Source organism: Aspergillus wentii (assembly GCF_001890725.1).
Source record: "Aspergillus wentii DTO 134E9 unplaced genomic scaffold ASPWEscaffold_9, whole genome shotgun sequence".
NCBI classification, from domain to species: domain Eukaryota; kingdom Fungi; phylum Ascomycota; class Eurotiomycetes; order Eurotiales; family Aspergillaceae; genus Aspergillus; species Aspergillus wentii.
The window spans coordinates 549514-569008 of record NW_024467840.1 but is presented as its reverse complement, the minus strand read 5'-3'; the positions used below and the strand labels follow the sequence as shown (position 1 = coordinate 569008).

Here is a 19495-nt window from a genome sequence, read left to right as displayed (position 1 = left end):
AGAAAGTGACGATATCCCGCGGTTACTGGCGGCGAAGAGGGAAGGCCGCGGCTCTGATTGGCTGCTGGGGAGGGGACTGGCGGTCTGCCGATTCAGCCAATCAGCGGCCGCATACAAGAGGTATGTTTTGGATAGGAGGAGTGATTCGATAGAGGATGAAGATATATATTGACAGTTCTATGCTCATAAGTGTATATATCTACTTGTATAGACACCCTTACTGGTCCCTTCTGGACAGGTTCGAGTGCAGTTTATGCTCTCTCATGGCCAAACTGGCCAACGCTCCCAACACGCCGAGCCCAAAGAGCGTCAAGAAGACCGCTCGGAGAGAGTCCATGTACGCATCCAACACACCGTATTTCCAGTCTGATGGGAGCTTGGCAATTTCATCCAAACTATCCCTGATCCGGGAGATGATTTCCTGGGCATGGTCGCGATCGCCGAAGCGAGACCAGAGCTCCGACTTGAATAAGTTCTGAAAGACTGCAGAAGCGATGGCAATGCCGATCGTACTCCCTGTACTGCGGAATGCATAAGATGCTGATGTGACGACCGCATGGTGCTGATGGTCGACAGCCGAGATAAGCGCAACAAGGGTGATTGTGAGCATGCTACCGTAGGCAAGGCCCAAAAGGAAAAGGTAGATGAAAGGCACCCACCCAGGAGTAGAGAGGGTCATTGTAGAGATCGTGATCGTCGCCAGAACTAGGAAGGACACCGAGGTCAGATTCAGCAGCCTGTACCGACCACTGGCACGCATGATAACGCCACAACCCAGCGAGCCAAGTGATGTCCCAACAGCATATGGAATCAATCGCACACCAGCATCAGTGGCTGAAAGGCCCTGGACTTGGAAATAGAGCGGCAGATAAAAGAGAAGGCCAAAGATAACCATGGTTGAAAACCAGTTCGTATGACAGGCCGAAGCCACCGTCCGGTCTAACAGAAGACGGACAGGAATCACAGGCTCAGACGCAACATTCGCTTCAATGTAGATGAAGATGCCCAGGAACACGACAGAAAGTGGCAGCGAGGTGAGAACAAGAGGGTGTGTCCAAGAAACCTGGCTTCCGCCAGCATTGAGGCCGAGCAGGAACAAAACCAGCGTGATGAGCAGTGTTATAGCACCGAGGAAGTCGATCCGTTTCAGCTTTGACGCATCAGACTCCTTCACCGGCACCTTCACCGTGAACACGACCAGAAGGCACGAAACCACAATAAAAGGGACTTGGATCAAGAAAGCCCATCTCCATCCCAGCGTGTCATTAATGAAGCCGCCAAACACTCCGCCCAGTCCACTCCCAGCGCCATAGCAGATATTCCCGATACCCTGCCATACTCCCCGTTTCCGAAGAGGGATCAGATCCGACGTGACAAATGTCGCGATCGCTAGAAGGCCGCCTCCTCCAATCCCCGCGATAATACGACCAAGCACGATTTGCCACTCGCTATTGGCGAGACCGCAAATCAGATTCCCGGCCGCGAAAAAGATGTTGGAGAAGATCAGTCCAGTCCGTCGGGAGTAGATATCCGTCAATTTCCCGCTCAGCGGTTGGAAGGCAGCATTAGAGATGAGATAGGATGCTGCTAGCCAGGAAAGCAGGGAAAGAGAGTTAAAGGAAGAAGATATGGGACCTGTCAATGTAGCAACAATTGTTGTATCTGTAGCAGTCATCAAGTTAGCTTTTCTCCCAACAACGGCAATTCAACACCAAATCATACCTAGAGCTGCCAGGAATACACCCAACCAGATACTGCCCAGAACCAAGAGCAATTCCTTCGTGCTGGGTTCTTTGGCCAGAGGAACTTCGGGCTCTTCACTTTCATCAGGCTGCGCTGTCTCACCAAGCAGCGGTGTTTGCTCGGTCACAGGGACTCTGGCAGCTTCCGCTGCCTCTACCGTGGTAGGCTCGTCAGAAGGCATTATATCAGTAGGGTAAACACTGTCCAACTGTGCATTGAAGAAGATGGATGCCCCTGGCGATGGTATGAAAAAAAGATGGAGTTGTAAGCATCGGAGCGGGGGGCTGGGAAAGTTGGGGTTTATTAGTCGGCCGATGACGATAATTGCCGATCTATTGCGATTATGTGGAGAACCGTTAATTGGTACCAAATCACCTTCACGACGAAGTATGAGGTTATTTATAAATATTAAAGTATTATTCCAGTTCTTATCCCTTCTATATCAATGAGTCTTTCTCTGGTTCCCTCCAACGTGGATAATTTTCTCGATAACTTAATTCGTGAGATCATAGTATTGGAGGTGCGTATACTTCAGTTCCATGTTGTTTTCTGATTACAATAATACATGCCGTTTTAATGAATGGAATCCATTGAATGGAAAATAACGAATAGATTTAGGAATGGTGTTCTGCCAGCTCGCCAATCCCGGCGTTCTTCATCGAAGAACCCGATGATATACATTCGGGTCACTAATCACTCTCTGGCCGACTCGTTGATCATCGCAGTAGCTTCCAGATTGAAAGCCATTAGAACCTTTGACAAGTGACGCATATGTACATGGTTGTAGATATCCCAGGGACCATATTCTTGCATGGTGAGGAATCCAGGATCCTTGCTGCGATTCTGCTTGAAGTATTTGAGTAATCCGGGACCCTTGCTGTGGTCTTTCATCATCAGATATTTGACATATTCGGGGCTGTAGGACGCAAACGTCAAGAAAATTTCGTTTCGATTCTGGGAAACTAAGAGTCGTCTTCGTAAATTAGTATCAGTGATCACTATTTTCCGCGGTGTTTTTCACTTACGAAGAGAGCGGTACTTCTCGAGAATGCTCTTCATCGTGCAAGATCCATCCAGCCATCAGGGCTGATTCCTGCATATACGCTGATGGATCTGCTCTATCCCTAACTCGAGGCTTCGTGTTGGTGATTGCAAGGACTTCTTTGCTGTCTCTGGAACATAAGTGACCGTCTGTTCGCGCAACCATATAAGCAGAGTCGAATTTTGTTGTGAATATATTCCCTGCCACGATCCAGTTTATCTGTGTATCGGGGTTGAATATCTGAATAACCTTCAGATACGTGATTAAAGCCACCCTTATGACTCTTTCGGGGTTTGATGCTTCGAAAGAAAATTCTTCTTCTTTTTTTGGTCAGTGACAGTGAAGACAATATGCTTCTAGAGGCAACTTTACTTGAATCTTCCCATGACAACTCTGATTCAGTGCTCCCATGATTCAGAGTGAGGATTTTTGAAGATTCGTCATCTTCATCGGTGCGTTCAATATCCAGTTGCCAATCCCTAACTGGGGCAAACTCTCCCAGCCCTTCCCATTCTGCAAGTTCCTGGTCACTTCTCTTATTCTCGATCTGACTGAGATAAGCTTCAAATCGCCCGTAGTCCCGGAGTCTATCTTTGGCCTTCGAGTAATGGACTTCGGGGAGACGAATCTCATCTATTCCCTTCCGTTTTGGCCAGAGGGATCGAAGAACAAGAAACTGCTGTACAGTTATTTTAGATCCAGTCTGCATGATGTCCGGGCTATGGACGGTCTTCTTTTTGAGGCCATGCTCTTGGACCAGCTTGAACCAATCCTCCTCGATGGCTGGCAGTCGGCCACTCTCGGTTGACATTGGAACGGCCATCAGGTATGAGCAAGGAGATAGAACGGGAGAAATGCAAAGTCTGAAGGTGATGGTCGGGGTGGCCGGATAACTTTGCCAACCCAGAATTTGGTAGAAGAGAGAAAGGAAAAAGAAGGAAAACAAAAGATAAAAAGAAAGAGAGGGAGAGAACAAACAGAAAGGCCTTGGGTTAGGAAAACTGCATAACAAACAGCAGTGAATAGAACAAACGGTAGCAAACATCGGCTGAGCGCATAATATTTGATAATCCTTTGTGCGACTTTGCCTCTAGATCCCATACCACGATATGAATACTGCTAGATAGATAAATTTGAGGTCAAAAGATATTACGATAACATGATGGTGTTGATTTATAGAAATCAAAGCAAGACATTTGTATGTGTCCTAATTATATGCTGGGCCCAGTTTTTCGTTAACAAATCAGTCTGATAAGAAGCGATTATTTATCCAGTCAACACAGATCAGAGCTGAAAAAATAAAATGGATCAACTAGCATTGCTTAATCTGCAGAATATTGTATCTGTTTGATCGTCGGTGTTTCTGCAATCGACCACCAAGCAATGATGGAATGAAACTCCACCGGGAATGGCTTCAGCCAATGATGATCGCACGGGATGGAGTCGTTCTCCATTGTGGAGATGACAGCAGCCGCTGAAGGAGATTAACAACAACATTTGATCGTGGAAGAAAGAGGAAAAGGAGTCGGTCGATCAGGACCGTGCCCATGTCCATCACGTGGCTGTGTCAACCTTGACGTTCTTCTCTGGACAATGTGATTCTTCTTTTCTTTTTCATCCTTGCTCGATCTGTCATTTTCTCTCGCCCACTCCATTGTTCAAAATGCCCGGTGTCCGTGAGTATAGCCCCGCTGGCTAGCTCCATGCCATGCCGCATTTTAGGTCGAGGGGTTCTAACATGTATCTGAAGCACCCGATGCGCTGCAACAGCTGAAGAGGGGCCTTAAGGCCATGTTCCGGCGAAAGAAGAAGAATGCGCAAGAGGCAAAGAAGCCTGAAAATGCCCCTGTCGCCGATAAACCTGCGGATAAACCAGCAGACAAGCCAGCAGAGACCGCTGCCCCCGCTGCTGCGCCGGCGGCTGCTGCTCCAGCGGCGGAAAACAAACCCGCAGAACCAGCTCCTAATACAATCGGTATGTCGCACTTTTATTGAAAATTTGACTGTTCATCTCGTTAATACTCTGCGAAACAGAGCTAGCAGCCCCGGATACTCCAGCAGCTCCTGTGGACAAGCCAACAGAGGCCGAAGCAAAGCCTGAGAGCTCTGCCACACCAGCTCCAGAAGCAAAGACAGAACCTGCCCCTAGCGAGCCTAAGGCAGAAGCCCCAGCTCAGGAGACCAAGGCAGAGACTCCTGCCCCTGTCCCCGCTCCTGCTGCTGAGGCCCCGGCCGTTGAAGCCCCTGCTGAAGCTCCCGCCGAAGTTCCGGCTGAGACCCCAGCTGCAGCCCCAGCTTCTGATGCAGCACCTGCTGCTGCTCCGGCAGCAGAGAAGCCTGCTGAGACTGCGGAGCCGGCAAAGGGTGAGTTTCATATATCATAAAGCTATGAGAAAGACATACTAATCATGCGCAGCTGAACCGGCCAAATAAATGTGCTTATTTGACCTTCCTTTACTGCAATCCAGAAATTGATCTTGCCTACGTTATTTATCTGCTATGTCTCGCCACTCCATTTCAAAGTTGTATCTCATACCCGACCAGACCGCTTGTGCTTTCATCGCTGGCTTCCAGCATAATACCCGCTGTGTTTGTTGTTACGTTTATATTAGAATGTTCGCTAAAGACGTGTCTATCAACTGACATACGTCAAGTAGCCTATATCAATCACAATGAGGTTTCAGAATTTATGGCATATACACTTCATAGCAGACGTAAACTTTTAGGATAGAACGTTGTTAAATATAAGCGCAGGGTATCTTAAGCTGCAAAATCACAAAGCCATTTAGGAGCCATTTAGTCATCGCCACCTTGTGATGAGGCATCCCCGTCCAAGTCAGCGGGAGGAACTTCCTGGCCTGTAGCAGCAGCAGCCGCTGCCTTTTCCTCGCGTGCCTTTTGTCTCCGTTTGAGCTTTCTCTCACGGTTTTTGCGATTGCGCTTCTCCGCTTCTTTCTGCTTGGCGTCGTCTGCGGCCGTGAGACGCTTGCGTAGCTGGATTCGACGCTTCTTGCCTGGCTTCTTGCGGGTCTTGGGAGATGCTTTTACCGGAGGATCGATCGTACAGACAACGGCATCTTTGGACGGAGGGGGTAGCTTTGTATGTTGTCTTTTCAGATGAATTACCCGCCACGGGAGATGGCAACCAGGCTAGACATATGTCAGTTTCATCCAACCAGCAAAGAACCACCCAGACGAAGAAAAAGCAAAAGAAAAGACCTACCCAAGCCTGCTTAGCCCACCCCATCATATCTTGCCCACTAACCGCCACATTCTCAAACTGCGTTCGTCTCAACCGAACCTCCTCCGACTCCTCCCCACCCTTCGACTCCGAACCAGAATACAACCCCTCCGTCGTAAAATAATACTGCCACCCCCGGAACGGATTCACAAGCCGCCCATCCCCAAGATTCGCAGGGGTAGGCGTCGGCGACCGTAACCGAATCCGCAACTTTTGCGTCCCATCACCGGCCCCGGATGTTTTATTCGAGTCGTCACCCGCTTCCGCGCTCTTGTCGTCTCCGCTTGTGGTGGTGGGTTTTTTCGTCGGGGCGCTGAATAGCCGGAACTCGAATTCCTCTTCTTCGTCTTCGGCGGCGTTGCCGGGTTGGTTTGGGTTTGCCCCCCGTGACTGGTCTGTTTTCTGCTCTGTTGATGGGAGGACCGGTTGGTCTGGGGTGATGAATGTGTCGATGTTGAGCAATTCGCCTAGACGCTGGTGGGCGTCGTGATAGCTGGATTCCGGGGGTGGGGATGGCGATGGTGATGACGATTCGCGGGAGAGCATTTCATCGCGACTGACGCTGTAGGAGAGTAGAGATTAGCAATTGTGTTTCCATTGTCCGTTATTCTAAGGAGTTAAAGCATGATGCGATGCGAATGTTGGAAAAGCCTCGTGCGGAACGACGTACCGTTTTGCGTTTGGGAGGTCGAACATTGTGGATTGTAGTCGCTAGAATGACTTTTATTTTTAATTGAATGAAAATAGACCACTCCAGTGATAATATCCAACGCAAAGCTGCAGGTTCTACTCTGTCGTGGTGCGAACTTGCAAGATGGCTGCTGTGCGGAGAGTGAGTGGGTTGAAAAATGTCAGGCTAATTTTGAAGCTGCTTATTTCCACGGGCTGGATCGGTCTTGCGGCCACGTCCCGGAGGATTTTATACATCGGCCATGGAGCTTCCATGATTTATCTGCTTTTATGCACTACACGGGTTGATAGATACATTTTATTGCAATATTGAATATGGATAGAGAATCCCTTATGGGTCAATTACGTATTGTACCTGTGTATTTTGAAAACCACTCTAGACTGAAGTGCATGGCGCCATCCATTCTTTGGTACGGAGTACAAGGATATCTCACTCTCAAACGCAGCGACCTCCATCAACCTGTAGTACGAAATGAGCAATTAGCAATCATCAGCGCAGACCATAGTTGCAAAAAGAAACACACCTCCAGATTGACACCGGTAATAAAGTTTGCTTCATCACTCGCAAGATAGCTGCAAGCATTGGCCACATCGGCCGGGGTGCTGGGTCGACCAAGTGGCACGGTGGAGACGAATGCTGCTCGATTCTCTTCTGTATCCGGCTTTCCAAGGAATAAATGTGTCCTACATAAATTTCAGTGGAGTTAGATTTGCTGATATCAAAGATGAGCGACGATGCATAATGTATTCACTTACATTCCTGTACTACCAACCACTGGACAAACACAGTTGAATCGAATATTCTTAGGCCCATACTCCACGGCCAACGTCTTAGTTGCGTTGCTCACAGCTGCTTTGGAAGCATTGTACCAGGTCAAGCCAGGTCTAGGACGGAGGGCAGCAGTGGAAGAGATTTGGATGAACGAGCCAGGACGATTATTCTCAGTGAAGTAGGGGATGATAACGCTCGTAGAAAGGTAGATAGATTTTATATTGACATTCATGCACAAGTCGAAATCGATGTCGGTGACATCGGCAGTGGGCTTGTTGTGGTATGTTGCACCGGCATTGTTCACAACGATATCGAGCTTCCCGTATGTGTCCAGTGTGGTCTGAAGTAGTGCCTGCCAGGACTCTCTCTTCGTCACATCCGTCAAGACGAATTTGCCGTTCAATTCTGCTGCGGCCTTCTCACCGTTATCTGTCGACAGCTCTGCGATGACCACCTGAGCGCCCTCTTCGACAAACTTCTTTGCGATGCCGTATCCGAATCCCGAGCCTGCCCCGGTGATAATAGCAACCTTGCCTTCTAAGCGTCCTGGCATGGTGATGGATGATAACAAAGATCAATTTCGAGGTTGAGGTGATTGTGAGGAAATTGGTCCTGGATGTGTACTGAAGAAGGATATACGAGGTAGACAGGGGAGGGAAGGAGGGGCTGACTAGGTACTTAAGTATCTCTGCGCAACAGAGGGGTTGCACTGCGGGGTCTGTATTCAATAAGAATCATGGACGATGGAAAGAGTGAATTCTTTTGATTAAATATTGGATTAGAGTTTATCTGGCAAGTCGAATCTATTGTCTTTTGTTGAGTCCATGCTGTCTTCTTATCACGGTGATTTGGGATAATGAGCTGTAAAGAAATTATGCAGCGGACTAAGTAACTTACAAAGTAACTCATGAGTAACATGGATGATACAATCCATATCCATGTTCATTCACGATCAGCCACTTCTGCCCCTAATCGTAATTGACTCTTGACCCGTCCTTGAAGCGGGTAGGGACGGCATATCCCATCGCAATAGCTTCAAAGTTTGTCTGCGACGAAGAAGAACAGCTCCAAGCAGTCTGTAATAATATTTGGCCTTTATGAATTGTTTATTAGCATTCAGTTGTGGCGATAATGAAGCAGTTGGACACTTCTAGTGTTCCGGCTGTCAATCCCTGGGTTAATTGGTATGGATCGTCCTTATGCCATTCAACTCATATGATAATCAGTTTCCCTTGAATACTCTGCAACCATCCAGCATGACGATCATCATGAGATCTGATGAATGTGATGCCCAGGAAACAAAACGAAACAACCCGACGATGTCATCGCGACGGACGCACGGGCCACTCCCAATCCGAAACGCCGCCGACAAGAACGTCTGCAGCTGAATCTCCCCTTGAGCGATAAAAACTCGGTATTTACAACAGCGGCAGCTGTGGCACGCACTCTTTTTTGATCTTTTATTACTCCACGTCTATTTCTTCCTCTCCCTCTGGCCTTTTTATCGCCCATATTCTTCGCCCGTGTCGGTCTCTCACCTTTTCGGCTGCGTCCTTCCGGCCTCCCGTTTCGTTTTGCGACGCATCCAATCCACACTACGATAAATGGGCGCCTGTGCCTCGTGCCTGGGCCTTAGTCGCCGGGAAAATAACGATGTATGTCATGGAGTCATGGCACGGTCGAGCAGAGATTTGGGAAAAAGTGATGTTTTCACTTTTTATCTCAAACTGCGCATCCCGGGCTTTCCCGTTAAGAATCCGAATATACCCTGGCTAACGAACAATGTGTTTTGCGCAGTTGGAATCTTCACGATTACTAGACGATGATATCTACCAGGCTGGCTATGGCTACGGAGCTCTCAACCATGCGAATCAGCTAAACCACCCTGATCCGGAGAACATCAAGCGGGAACGGGAAGCCCTCGAAGCTATCTGCCAACGGACATCGGAGTGAGTTTCCCTAGCCAAAGGGACCCATACTCTATACAGGATCACGATACTAACTATTCGGTCCTTCGATAGCTCCGTCATCGACATCTGGTCTCTCCAGCCCCAACCTCACCTGCAGCCCCAAGCAACCCTTCATAATTCCATTTCGCCGACAACATCAGACGCCGGTGATGCCCCGGTCAAAATCACCACCACCGTTCCACCAGAGAACGGCCAACCGGCCCCGAACAAGGGAGGCGCTGTTCCCAAACACTGGGGTGAAGTCGTCATCAATCCGCGCAAAGGCAAAACCTCACGGCCTGAATCAGGCGCCGCAGAAGAAAACGGTCGACGAGATGTCTTTGGTGTTTTGAATGTTGCTTAAAAAAACCGAACTTTTGACGAGTTAGTGATGGATGGTTGATATGTCGGATTTTTCTCACTTTCCCTTGGGCCCTTTTCTTTCTTCTTTTTTTCTATTCTTCGCTTGGGTCGCCGGCCGACAGGCTCTATGCCTTTGTTTTATCTTCTTTTTCTCACCTTTTCCTTCCCTTCGATGTCATAATAATACCCCCCATCGCTTTATCTTTCTTTTTTGGAATCCCTCTTTTACACCGCACCATGTCAGTCTGTCTAGAAGGCACATCAGGCGCATCGGGCGCATATTTTCTTTTGTCTTGTGTTGTCGTCTTGCCCTCCAGCGACTAGTTGATTAGATCTCACTACATACATGGTAGTCTTCATCTTATCCAAGTAAATATATCTATGTAAGATGTAAGAGCTATTGCTGTTTCACCTATATTGTACTATATTGTCAATGATATAAAACTAAACTTTCAGTACAATCTGCAAATGCACACAGTGCTCCTGGCTGAGATTTGTGTAATCTCCATGCTCGAATATCTGCAAAAGAGATAGAAAACACAAAGAACAAATGATAATCCAAACTAGACGGTCGAATCAACAGGAAGGAAAGGCAGTCGAATCCTTCCTTGATGTGAGTGATCGCTCATTAACTTGTCCCTATACTATACTCCTGTACGACCGCCATAGTCAGTTGCACCAAGAACTTCAAAACTCCGCCATGAAAAACGCCGCCTGCCTAATTCCGATTGAAGAATGATATAAATGGGGGAATATGATGATGCAGTACATCTGTGCTCGCACAGATACCGAAGAGAATTCAAAAACAGAGAATATGCAGGACCGGTTAGACATCGTCCATTGCACCGGCGGGTTCTTCGCCACCAGACTCGTAGCTGCCAGCCGAGCTCAATTCGTCTTCGGATTCGGTGTCTTCTCCAGCATCGTCCACTGCTTCTTTACTGGCATATTTGGAGACATATTCTGTCCGAAGTGTGAGCATAGCGATCATCTTCATAGACCAATTTACATACCCTTCACCTTGGCATCGTAGCTCTTGGGTTCTCTCATCAACATGGCTGCAGCTTCGCCATTGAGCGGGTCTGAAGGGTTCGGGTAACGCAGTAGTTGAGGAAGGAAAACTTCGAAGATGTTGACCATGTCGTACATGGGCGACCAAGTCTGGTTGATCACATCCAGGCAAACAGAGCCAGAGCTATTGTGAAAAAGGTCAGAAATGAAAGAAAGAGCCCTTTAGCCACAGGGACTTACAGCTCATCAATGTTCGGATGAAAAATCCGGTTGACAAACCCAATACTTGGGCTCTTGTAGGGATATTGATCAGGTAATTCAACGTGGATTTTCCAGTGTCCGCCGGCAAACGGTGCTTTAATCTCGTCAGTACGAGGGTACACAACTTGTGGGGCATGGACGGCACGTACTCTCCTCAGGACCCTTAAAACGCACGTAAAATTCTTGCCTATTCACCGAGATCCCAATCAGCACCTTATTCATTTTATCTCGTGGGAAATTCTGTATTATGGGGGACGTACACTACATCAAAAAGTTAGCATTTGAAACCAGTCTCCCAGCAGTAAAACTCACTGTTATCATTAACCAGGGTCACCTCATAGTCACTCATCAACCTAGGAGTCATATTAGCACCAAGTAATATATCATTCTTTCTTCCAGCTGATGCGGAGTGTTATCCGGCCGGGGTCATGGGATCGAGAGGGATTGGACGTCAAGACTGAGGGATTGCATACATCCTGTCCAAATTAGCCACGGTTCACCCCATAGTAATTCAGGAGAAATACTTACTTCATCACCTACAGATTAGAAGCAAAAAAAAGCTCAAATGTCAGTCTTCAGTTCTTCCAACTCCGGGTTTCAGGCTGTCCAGCTTGACTCACATCTGTTTCGATTCTGCGCTTAGGGCTAGACATAGTGGCGAGTTCTCGAGTATAGTAGACTGAACAATCAAAATTGCAATCCTCGAGTTCAGGAGCAAGCCCCGATCAAAGGTCGTAAGTTGCGTGGGTGGTGATTATAGTATTCCAAGACGGTCCCTAACGGTGGAGCGGGGAAGCAATGAGCGGGGCGATTTGCTATCGACAAGCAAGAGATAACACTGCTGTAGAATCAAGGCAGATGACTGAGGATAAAAAAGATGGTCTCAGGATATTGAGGCCAGAGGAATTCGGTAGAAAGGATGTGTAGAAAGAGAGAGTCAAGAAAGAGGGAGGGAGAGAGAGGAAGAAGGCGGAAGAGGGACGGAGCAGCAGCGGCGGTGATGATATGATGGCACGCCAGAACTGATGATGCTTCGGGCAGCCGAGCCCGTCATGTGGACCCGGACGGGGGCGATGAGTCAGCCGGTTTGGGTGGTTTTGGGTGCATTCTTTAGGCATGGATAACTTCATTTCCTTTGCGACGTACAACCTTGGTGTCGTTCGAAGGTTCCGGTCATCCATGGAACTCGATGTTCCCATTTGTTTTCCATCCAGGCGCGGGCATTGCAATGGCACCAATACGAGGAAGATCGCCCCGAATCTAGCGGAGGTGCTATCGTATCACTGTACACTGTCTTGTGTCTTCGATAGTGGGTGGGCTATTGATGGCTATACGGGATAGGCGTGCAGGATTCATCATCATCGTACGCACGGAGTACAGGAGGTACTAATTACTGCTGTGACACATCATAGCCATCTTCCACCAACACTTAGGCTTGTGCTTCAGCAAACAGGATATTGACCTGTTAGCAGCTGATTGCAAGCGAACAGTAGCTCCCTGTTTATATTCGAGGATACTTCATCCATCCTCTCTCTGCGCTCCCACTTGTTCCCACGATCAGCAAAAGGTGCATACTCCACTATGCAGGTGAACCTAGGACACACTGCATTAATGCCTCAGGGACTGTACCTGAAGCGTTGCCCAAGATCATAAACCTGTAGGAATGAAGGAAGAAAATCTAGCAACAAAAAATAATGATTCGCTAGCAGAATAGCCTCTGTAAGATCGACTAAAAATAAGACCTCATAATCGCAGTTATTCAAATGCTGAGGGATATATCATAGACGTATAGTGTGACTGGTGTTCTGATTGGGCAATAGCATGGGGTTTCTCCCTCCCTCTCTCCCTCTCTCCCTCTCTCTCCGCATGACACTTCATCCCCTCAACACAAAACACACACCAACATCTCATTCCACCAGTCATCATATTCTTCCAGGAAACCCAACTGGAAAGAAGCTCTACACTTTTCAAACCAAGTTTCAGCTAATCTTACACGTCGATCACCATGGACTCCTCTTCAGACCCCTCTGCTCGAAACTCCCCGAATCCAAACCCACCAGGTGCTTCTGGAATCGGTCTCCCCCACCGGCCGGCAAGCAGACAAAATCCAGACTCTCCTTCCAGTAATGCCGGGAATAACGCCCCAATTCCGGATGAAGAGCACGGGGCAGACTTGCCGTTGACCATGTCGGCTTCGGTGGTGCTAACAAGCCTTCCCCGCGATGCTCATCAAGCACTAGCGGACGCGGAAGCCGTTGATCAAGGAAAAGGTAAGCTTTTTGACTTGTTTACTGCATTGATTTCGCGCTATTCGCAAATGGTCTCTTGGCTGTCTCTTTATGGTTTGTGGGCGTTTGAGACGTTGCAATGCATGTTGTTGACAAGCTTTTATTGCTTTCTGCTGCGATGCATATTCTTTTCAACCTCTTCGATTTTGTCTTTTGACCTGCGTCTTACAGCGTTTCTAATTCCTTGACAGTTACCGTTCGCTTCCAGCCACTGCCTTCAGCCCCTATTCTCAAGAACCGTGTTTTCAAGATCAGTGCTTCCCAAAAGTTCGAGACGGTTGTCAAATTTCTTCGGAAGAAGCTGGATTGCAAAGATACGGATTCTGTCTTTTGTTATGTCAACAGTGTTTTTGCACCTGGATTAGACGAGGGTATTGGAGGGCTCTGGAGAGTGAGTACAAGTCCCCATTTTTGCCTAACAGTTTAACAACTGCCATGCCATATATACTGATACAGATAATGTAGTGCTTCAAAACGGATGATCAGTTGATCGTAGCCTATTCAATGACACCTGCCTTTGGTTGAGATTATACGATGGACCTTCCAGCCGGTTATGACTAATACGACCTGCAGTAAACTTATCAATCTGCATCGTTTTGATGATAGAAAACACTTGAATTACAGCGAAAAGAAATTTCAGAATGCTGCGTCAGTTGGCGCAGAGGCCGACGACCGCTATGTATTACTACCTAATGACTATTTCCACCAGGTGATGAGAAATCAAACCGCCATGCCAATTCAGCAAACGCAAATGCAATGCTTTGACTTGAAACGCCGAAATAATATATCAAACCCCCGAAATTAACCCCTCAAAAGAAAAAAGAAACTCCAGACACGGTCATTCCAAATGCGAACCAAATCATAAGTTGCGGTGAAAGTCATCGACCGTCTTCTCGAACTCGGCAAGTTCGTCTTTCGAAATGGGATAAGTGTATTCTGGTGAAGGATAGGCCCGGCTCTTGACTTCGTCTCTGTATTGCTGGATTCCCTTCATCGCCTCACCCCAAACATCGGCATACTTTTTGACGAACTTGGGAAGAAAACGGCCGGTTGGGAAGTTGCCGGTCATGTCGATTTGAACAAGGACCTGTCCAGAGCAGCCATTTCCAGCACCAATGCCAATTGTTGGCACTCGAAGCTTCTCTGTGATAATAGCAGCGATCTCTGCAGGCACTGCCTCAAGGACTATCATGAAAGCACCGGCTTCTTGCACGGCAAGGGCGTCTTTTAGCAGCTTCAATGCCCCGGCAGTGGATTTTCCTTGAACTCGGAAGCCTCCGAGAGCGTTCTGACGCTGAGGGGTGAGACCAATATGGCCCACAACAGGAATTCCTGCTGTTGTGATGCGCTTAATTGTCGGCGCCATCTCCTCGCCACCTTCGAGCTTGACACTTTGCACACGACCTTCCTTTACAATACGGATGGCCGATTGCACTGCTTGTTCAGGGGAAACTTCATAGGATCCCATGGGAAGGTCACCAACCTGCCAATTGAATGTTAGTTCAAACTCATTGGCGCTAGAAAGTGTGGGGATAAAGAACGAACCGTGAACGAGGTTTTGGCTGCTCTAGACACACTCCGGCAATGCAGCAACATCTCTTCCATAAGGATTTCACTTGTATCCTCCATTCCCAATGCTACCATGGCCAAGCTATCACCAACCAATATCACCTCCATTCCAGCAGTCTCGGCGACATGTCCGGAAGGGAAGTCATGGGCGGTGAGCATGGTGATCGGTTCACCCTTTTTGTAAAGATTTCGTAGAGTCTGCAGGGTAACCTTCTTTCGAGGGTTCGCCGGAGTTTGCCCCATGGGCGAGTGGGAGCTCCATCGTACGGAGGGAGAGCACGAAGTAGATGGGGAGAAGGCCGAGATGTTGGTGGACAGCGGAACTACCGGAGATGACGAGAGAGGTCTAGCAACAGTTCTCCATGCAAGAGATCGCAAAGGCGTCGTCAGACGAGATGCAGCTCTCGAGGAAGCCATAATGAGATGATATCTTTTATGTATTATGTATCAGAGGTCGTGAGAAACGACGATGAAAAAGAGAGGGAAAAAGCGACGAAGCCGAATGCGGTGTAGAAAACAAGAGTGATCTAGAATACAGAATTCAAAAGAAGAAAAACCAAAGCAAAGCAAACCCGGAAAGCATCAAGTATTAATATCAACAAAATAGCGTCAGCAAAACCTAATCCTAATCCCAATCCATCCAACTTCCATTTGACCGCGATCCCCAAATCCCAATCCCAGCACAAAAGTTGCCAGCTGACTGAACTGATGACTGTTCTGGCATATCCCGCGTAGCCCAGAGCATTTCACAATTCTGCCGGATGTTTGCTCCCACGCTAGTCCGTTTCGGGGTAAGTCAGACTCGGTTATTTCGGGGTTCCCGCATCTTCTCCGCCGGATTGGTGGGTTGTTCCGTGCCGAGGGATGTGTTGAAGGGCCGCGGCTTTTGCCTGATTGGGTTTAGTGAGGGGTTTTGGGCCTTTTTTCTTTTTCCTAAATCTGGTTGTATTGTGATTGTAGATATTAATCATGTTCGATATTGTTAGTGGTGTTGTTTTTTATTCAAAGTACTTTAGTGTTGTATATGAAGGGTATTCAGTCGCAGGGATGAAGGTGATGGATGATTGGCGATAACGGAGATGGATCTATGGATCTATGCAGGATCTGATATGGACTAAGCTAAGTTAAGCTTACATTCTACGGAGCACTGTGTAACAACACGTCTACAAATGATGTGAAGAGGTCAAATCCAAGGTTACGCATTTCAACAGTGTTATAGCTATGTAGCTAATAGGGTTACGTGAAAAGAAAAGGGGGGATTCATAGGTTCAAATCAAACACAAAACAACCACCGGGAAAGACGAAGTCTTTTTTTAGGTATCCCCGTAACACATCCATCCACCCACGTAGAAATAATAAAGAAGAAGGGATACAGGGAGTAACTCCTGTGTATTAACTTCCCAAATCAGTAGAATGCCAATGCAACGTCCCTCTCCGAATCAGTGTCAACATGTCGCTGAAGTGCAATGTATAAACAGGAGACACTTGTGAGTCCCGCGCCATACCCAACTTGAAACCAGCTTTTAATAAACTCGAAAGCGCGCCAGTTGCATACCTGCAAAGTATGGTACAACAGAGCTGGACTGGCAAGGCAGTCAGGCTCTCTCGGTGGACGAAGAGGAAACAAAGAAAATAAAAAATCAACCACTAATCCAATGACGCCGGCTGCGTTATGATGCAAGTAGAATATCAAATACAACGAGCCACAAGGTGACCAGAGAATAAAAGAAAATCCCATGAGGGTGTAAGAATGAAAGTTGAAAGAACGTCGAGATGCAATGCCAGGAATCTTTCGATTGTGCTGACGCAAATAAAGATAAAAACGCCGAGATATGCATGTGCGCCACTGGGATCAAGTATGGTATTTTAGTTTCCGTAAGCCGCTTCGAAAATTATATCACAAAAGACGATATGGACGTAGACATAGGAAAGCTGACGGTCATCGATGGCAGATCGGGACGCATTGCAGGATAAATCGTGAGATTTTGGAAGGAATAATCGAAATTAGGTGAACATAGCCTAAGCATATTCGTATTCCGTCTTCAAGGGTCTTTCCAGTTGGAAAAGCAAGGAATCGAGTTCGGCCCAGTTTGACATGGTTGTCGCAAATTTGCGGTGCTTCCTGGTCAAGGTGTGCTAAGGAATGGTCAGCAACTTGCGTCATCGGCTGGATCGCATTTAAATCTTACCTCCTCAAAATCGTCGAACTTGTCTCTGCAGTTCTCGCAATAACCGGGTTTCGGGTCTCTCCTCCTTTCCTTCTTCTTCGGGTTGCTGATCTGCCGACGGTGCGACTGCCCTTTCGCATTGTCATTCCCTTCGGACTGGGTAGTGTCCTCCTCATTCACATTCCCGAGCTTCTCCTGTGTATTCGACTTGGACATCCCTTGGCTCTGATTCTTCGTCGGTTTCGGTGCCGACTGATCCGTGGCGCGATGGGATAGTGGTGCTGGCCCTGTAGAGATTCCACCGTTGCTCTTTTCAAGAACCTTCCTCTTCAATTCATGGACCTCCTTGCTCAATCCCGCCTTGGCTCCGGGAGCCGCAGCAGTAGATGATACCATTTGGGACCGAATGGCAGAAGTAATGTTGGAGGGCTGGACACCTGATGCAGCTGGTTCACGGCCAACATGGAACGGCCCTGTGCGGGGAAATTGCGGGGGAATGAAACTCTCCGAGCTCTTCTTTGGCGATCCAGGCTTGACTTGCGGCGCGATTGGTCTCTGGTAAAAGTCGAGCTTTGGTTGTTCTTGGGTATCCTTGTCCTCAGTGGCCTTTTCTTGCACGGAGTGCTTCCTCTTATGGGTCTCAGGATTGGGAGCTGGTTTCAAAGCGGCCTTCTTTTTCTTCTCCCTTTCTTGCTGCCGTGCCTTTTGCCGATCCAGTTCCTTCTTCGTTGGAGGTTCATCAATGAAAGGACATTTTCCTAAAGGTGCACTTCTGAATTGCGGCCAAAGACCATCCTGTCGTCGTGCTGGTTTTTGATATTCTCTAACCATGACGGGCTTTGTCTTCTCGTCCATATCGTGAATATAGATGAATGGGCCCTTGAACATCACCAACTCTTTCAATGACGACAATGGATCACGATCAGATGGTCCGTTCAGAAGTTCGTTGCGGAGGACTTGGGAGAGATCCGTCTCGCCTCTGGCCCGGGTAGTGCCACCGACAGTATTGTTTCGAGTCGTATGATGGTGTCCACTGATCTCAGCATCATTTATCGTAGCGATCATGCGCTGTAACTTTTCGAGTGCCCATATCTTCATTCCCATTTTACGAGCCCTGTGCAGAATATCCATGTTGGTCTGTTCACGTCTCGCATCGTTCTTCAGTGACATGTGGGCGTTTTTCTCCAGCAGTGATGGGTTGACAGTTTGCAGTGAGCCTTCCACATTCGATTGGGACACAGTGGTGTTCAACTCGGCAGAGCTTGCGTTGCCATTTTCCGGGGGGATAGGACGAGAAGTAATAACATGGGTGACTAGTCTCGAGAAAAATTTCTCCTCGCTCTGCAAATTCGTCAGTAGATGGACTCCAGGCCAATGGCAGGTGACAAAGCGTTTGTGAAAGAATCATCGCAGCCTAACTCGTTGTATGGATTGATCGGGCAAAATCAAACGCCAAACAGACTTGGGAAAGGGTCAAACTCACAGCCCCCAACGCAATCACTTGTCTAGAGCATTTGCTCCGAATTTCCTCCGGAATGCTGTCAAAGTAGAAAACAAACTGCGGGAAGGCCTTGCGATAATGCCTTTGCCATTGTCGAATAGTATCCACCGTCTCCGCTGACGGCTTGTCGTGCCTCGTCCCCTTCACTTGCGTAGTCTGTCGTTCCTTGTCCCTCGCGGCCACCAATTTCTTTTCGAACGCACTCGGCTGGGTATTGTTCGATCGTCGGGTGAAAAGTTTAGAGTCGGTGGTAGTCTGATACACAGATGACTTGCGCGTCGGCGACCGGGGTTCCTGTTCGGCCCCGTCAACTACCTGCTTTTTAGGAGGAGGCTGGCCGTATGGGATATCGAGCTGAGTCGAGGTCCTTGGCCGTTTGGCTGGGACCAGACCCGCCCTGTGAGGGGAATTGGTGGCATTGGGCACGTTTGCGAGGGGCGGTCGTCGAGTCGACATATTAAGGGACATTTGAGGCGAGGGAGGTATGAATACTGCTGCCATAAGGTAACGATATACAAAGCACTTAAGAGCTATTTAGGCGATGAGTCGATATGCCAGCGAAAGAGGGGCACTCTAGGCCGAGCACGCGACGTGCTACACGTCTTGAAGGGCAATTGAGTTGGTCAGAAGAAAGCCATCATAGACGGGGGTATTAAAAGGTGAGGCGTAGGAAGAAAGAGAGTCAGAGAGAGAGAGAGGGAGGGAAAAGAAAAAAGCCTCTCTTAGAGTAAGGGAAAGCTGGGAAGGCAGAGTCGAGCCTCGAGGCCTAGGAACTGATGTGATGACGGGGGAAAAGGCAGAGAGAAGAGAAGAGCCGGAGAGAGACTAAGCAGGCGTCTTGGTGGAGACGAGACGGGTTTGTTTTGGGGGATGTGCGCCGGACAACCAAAAACACCG

The 19495-nt window shown here is 48.2% G+C and overlaps 10 protein-coding genes across 10 annotated transcripts; 3 read left to right on the top strand and 7 right to left on the bottom strand.

Annotated features, from left to right (window-relative positions):
* Positions 1–146: 146 nt before the first annotated feature.
* On the bottom strand, positions 147–2021 carry ASPWEDRAFT_164322 (uncharacterized protein). Its single transcript, XM_040829883.1, has 2 exons — positions 1723–2021; positions 147–1662 (listed from the first exon to the last, which is right to left on the bottom strand). Exons 1-2 carry the CDS (start codon positions 1922–1924, stop codon positions 218–220), a joined length of 1647 nt encoding a protein of 548 aa, XP_040683975.1. The 5' UTR covers positions 1925–2021; the 3' UTR covers positions 147–217.
* Positions 2022–2436: 415 nt separating this feature from the next.
* On the bottom strand, positions 2437–3608 carry ASPWEDRAFT_32489 (uncharacterized protein; the record flags this gene model as incomplete). The annotated part of the gene is made up of 3 exons (XM_040833674.1): positions 2437–2716; positions 2769–3105; positions 3158–3608. The coding sequence occupies 3 exons, from the start codon at positions 3606–3608 to the stop codon at positions 2437–2439; spliced, it is 1068 nt and encodes a 355-aa protein (XP_040683974.1).
* Positions 3609–4394: 786 nt separating this feature from the next.
* Positions 4395–5462, top strand: ASPWEDRAFT_705131 (uncharacterized protein). Its single transcript, XM_040839130.1, has 4 exons — positions 4395–4465; positions 4536–4760; positions 4820–5149; positions 5202–5462. Exons 2-4 carry the CDS (start codon positions 4577–4579, stop codon positions 5216–5218), a joined length of 531 nt encoding a protein of 176 aa, XP_040683973.1. The 5' UTR covers positions 4395–4465; positions 4536–4576; the 3' UTR covers positions 5219–5462.
* A 119-nt stretch (positions 5463–5581) lies between these two features.
* Positions 5582–6722, bottom strand: ASPWEDRAFT_176961 (DUF2011 domain-containing protein; the record flags this gene model as incomplete). The annotated part of the gene is made up of 3 exons (XM_040831583.1): positions 5582–5935; positions 6009–6588; positions 6697–6722. The coding sequence occupies 3 exons, from the start codon at positions 6720–6722 to the stop codon at positions 5582–5584; spliced, it is 960 nt and encodes a 319-aa protein (XP_040683972.1).
* Positions 6723–7152: 430 nt separating this feature from the next.
* ASPWEDRAFT_32486 (oxidoreductase, short-chain dehydrogenase/reductase family) lies at positions 7153–8041 on the bottom strand (the record flags this gene model as incomplete). The annotated part of the gene is made up of 3 exons (XM_040833673.1): positions 7153–7176; positions 7241–7400; positions 7473–8041. The coding sequence occupies 3 exons, from the start codon at positions 8039–8041 to the stop codon at positions 7153–7155; spliced, it is 753 nt and encodes a 250-aa protein (XP_040683971.1).
* A 1051-nt stretch (positions 8042–9092) lies between these two features.
* On the top strand, positions 9093–9801 carry ASPWEDRAFT_120593 (LAMTOR1/MEH1 family protein; the record flags this gene model as incomplete). Its single annotated transcript, XM_040829001.1, has 3 exons — positions 9093–9143; positions 9286–9437; positions 9510–9801. The coding sequence occupies 3 exons, from the start codon at positions 9093–9095 to the stop codon at positions 9799–9801; spliced, it is 495 nt and encodes a 164-aa protein (XP_040683970.1).
* An 825-nt stretch (positions 9802–10626) lies between these two features.
* On the bottom strand, positions 10627–11725 carry ASPWEDRAFT_164315 (E2 ubiquitin-conjugating protein UBC8; the record flags this gene model as incomplete). Its single annotated transcript, XM_040829882.1, has 6 exons — positions 10627–10763; positions 10814–10995; positions 11052–11166; positions 11222–11259; positions 11381–11460; positions 11693–11725. The coding sequence occupies 6 exons, from the start codon at positions 11723–11725 to the stop codon at positions 10627–10629; spliced, it is 585 nt and encodes a 194-aa protein (XP_040683969.1).
* Positions 11726–12674: 949 nt separating this feature from the next.
* ASPWEDRAFT_705073 (ubiquitin-like protein ATG12) lies at positions 12675–14212 on the top strand. The gene is made up of 3 exons (XM_040839129.1): positions 12675–13342; positions 13552–13751; positions 13826–14212. Exons 1-3 carry the CDS (start codon positions 13078–13080, stop codon positions 13883–13885), a joined length of 525 nt encoding a protein of 174 aa, XP_040683968.1. The 5' UTR covers positions 12675–13077; the 3' UTR covers positions 13886–14212.
* Positions 14213–14219: 7 nt separating this feature from the next.
* Positions 14220–15346, bottom strand: ASPWEDRAFT_121039 (3-methyl-2-oxobutanoate hydroxymethyltransferase ECM31; the record flags this gene model as incomplete). Its single annotated transcript, XM_040829040.1, has 2 exons — positions 14220–14843; positions 14906–15346. 2 exons carry the CDS (start codon positions 15344–15346, stop codon positions 14220–14222), a joined length of 1065 nt encoding a protein of 354 aa, XP_040683967.1.
* A 1461-nt stretch (positions 15347–16807) lies between these two features.
* ASPWEDRAFT_704595 (protein serine/threonine kinase activating protein nimO) lies at positions 16808–19231 on the bottom strand. Its single transcript, XM_040839128.1, has 3 exons — positions 18581–19231; positions 17119–18438; positions 16808–17065 (listed from the first exon to the last, which is right to left on the bottom strand). The coding sequence occupies exons 1-3, from the start codon at positions 19097–19099 to the stop codon at positions 16949–16951; spliced, it is 1956 nt and encodes a 651-aa protein (XP_040683966.1). The 5' UTR covers positions 19100–19231; the 3' UTR covers positions 16808–16948.
* Between the last annotated feature and the right edge of the window lie 264 nt (positions 19232–19495).

Coding starts and splice junctions, on each gene's coding strand:
- ASPWEDRAFT_705131 (XM_040839130.1), top strand. CDS start 4,577: ATGTTCCGGCGAAAGAAGAAGAATGCGCAAGAGGCAAAGAAGCCTGAA. Junction 4,761..4,819: donor ACCAGCTCCTAATACAATCG/GTATGTCGCACT, acceptor TCTGCGAAACAG/AGCTAGCAGCCCCGGATACT.
- ASPWEDRAFT_164322 (XM_040829883.1), bottom strand. CDS start 1,924: ATGCCTTCTGACGAGCCTACCACGGTAGAGGCAGCGGAAGCTGCCAGA. Junction 1,663..1,722: donor TGTATTCCTGGCAGCTCTAG/GTATGATTTGGT, acceptor TGACTGCTACAG/ATACAACAATTGTTGCTACA.
- ASPWEDRAFT_704595 (XM_040839128.1), bottom strand. CDS start 19,099: ATGGCAGCAGTATTCATACCTCCCTCGCCTCAAATGTCCCTTAATATG. Junction 18,439..18,580: donor AAGTGATTGCGTTGGGGGCT/GTGAGTTTGACC, acceptor ACGAATTTGCAG/AGCGAGGAGAAATTTTTCTC. Junction 17,066..17,118: donor AGTTCGACGATTTTGAGGAG/GTAAGATTTAAA, acceptor ACCATTCCTTAG/CACACCTTGACCAGGAAGCA.
- ASPWEDRAFT_705073 (XM_040839129.1), top strand. CDS start 13,078: ATGGACTCCTCTTCAGACCCCTCTGCTCGAAACTCCCCGAATCCAAAC. Junction 13,343..13,551: donor AGCCGTTGATCAAGGAAAAG/GTAAGCTTTTTG, acceptor ATTCCTTGACAG/TTACCGTTCGCTTCCAGCCA. Junction 13,752..13,825: donor GTATTGGAGGGCTCTGGAGA/GTGAGTACAAGT, acceptor CAGATAATGTAG/TGCTTCAAAACGGATGATCA.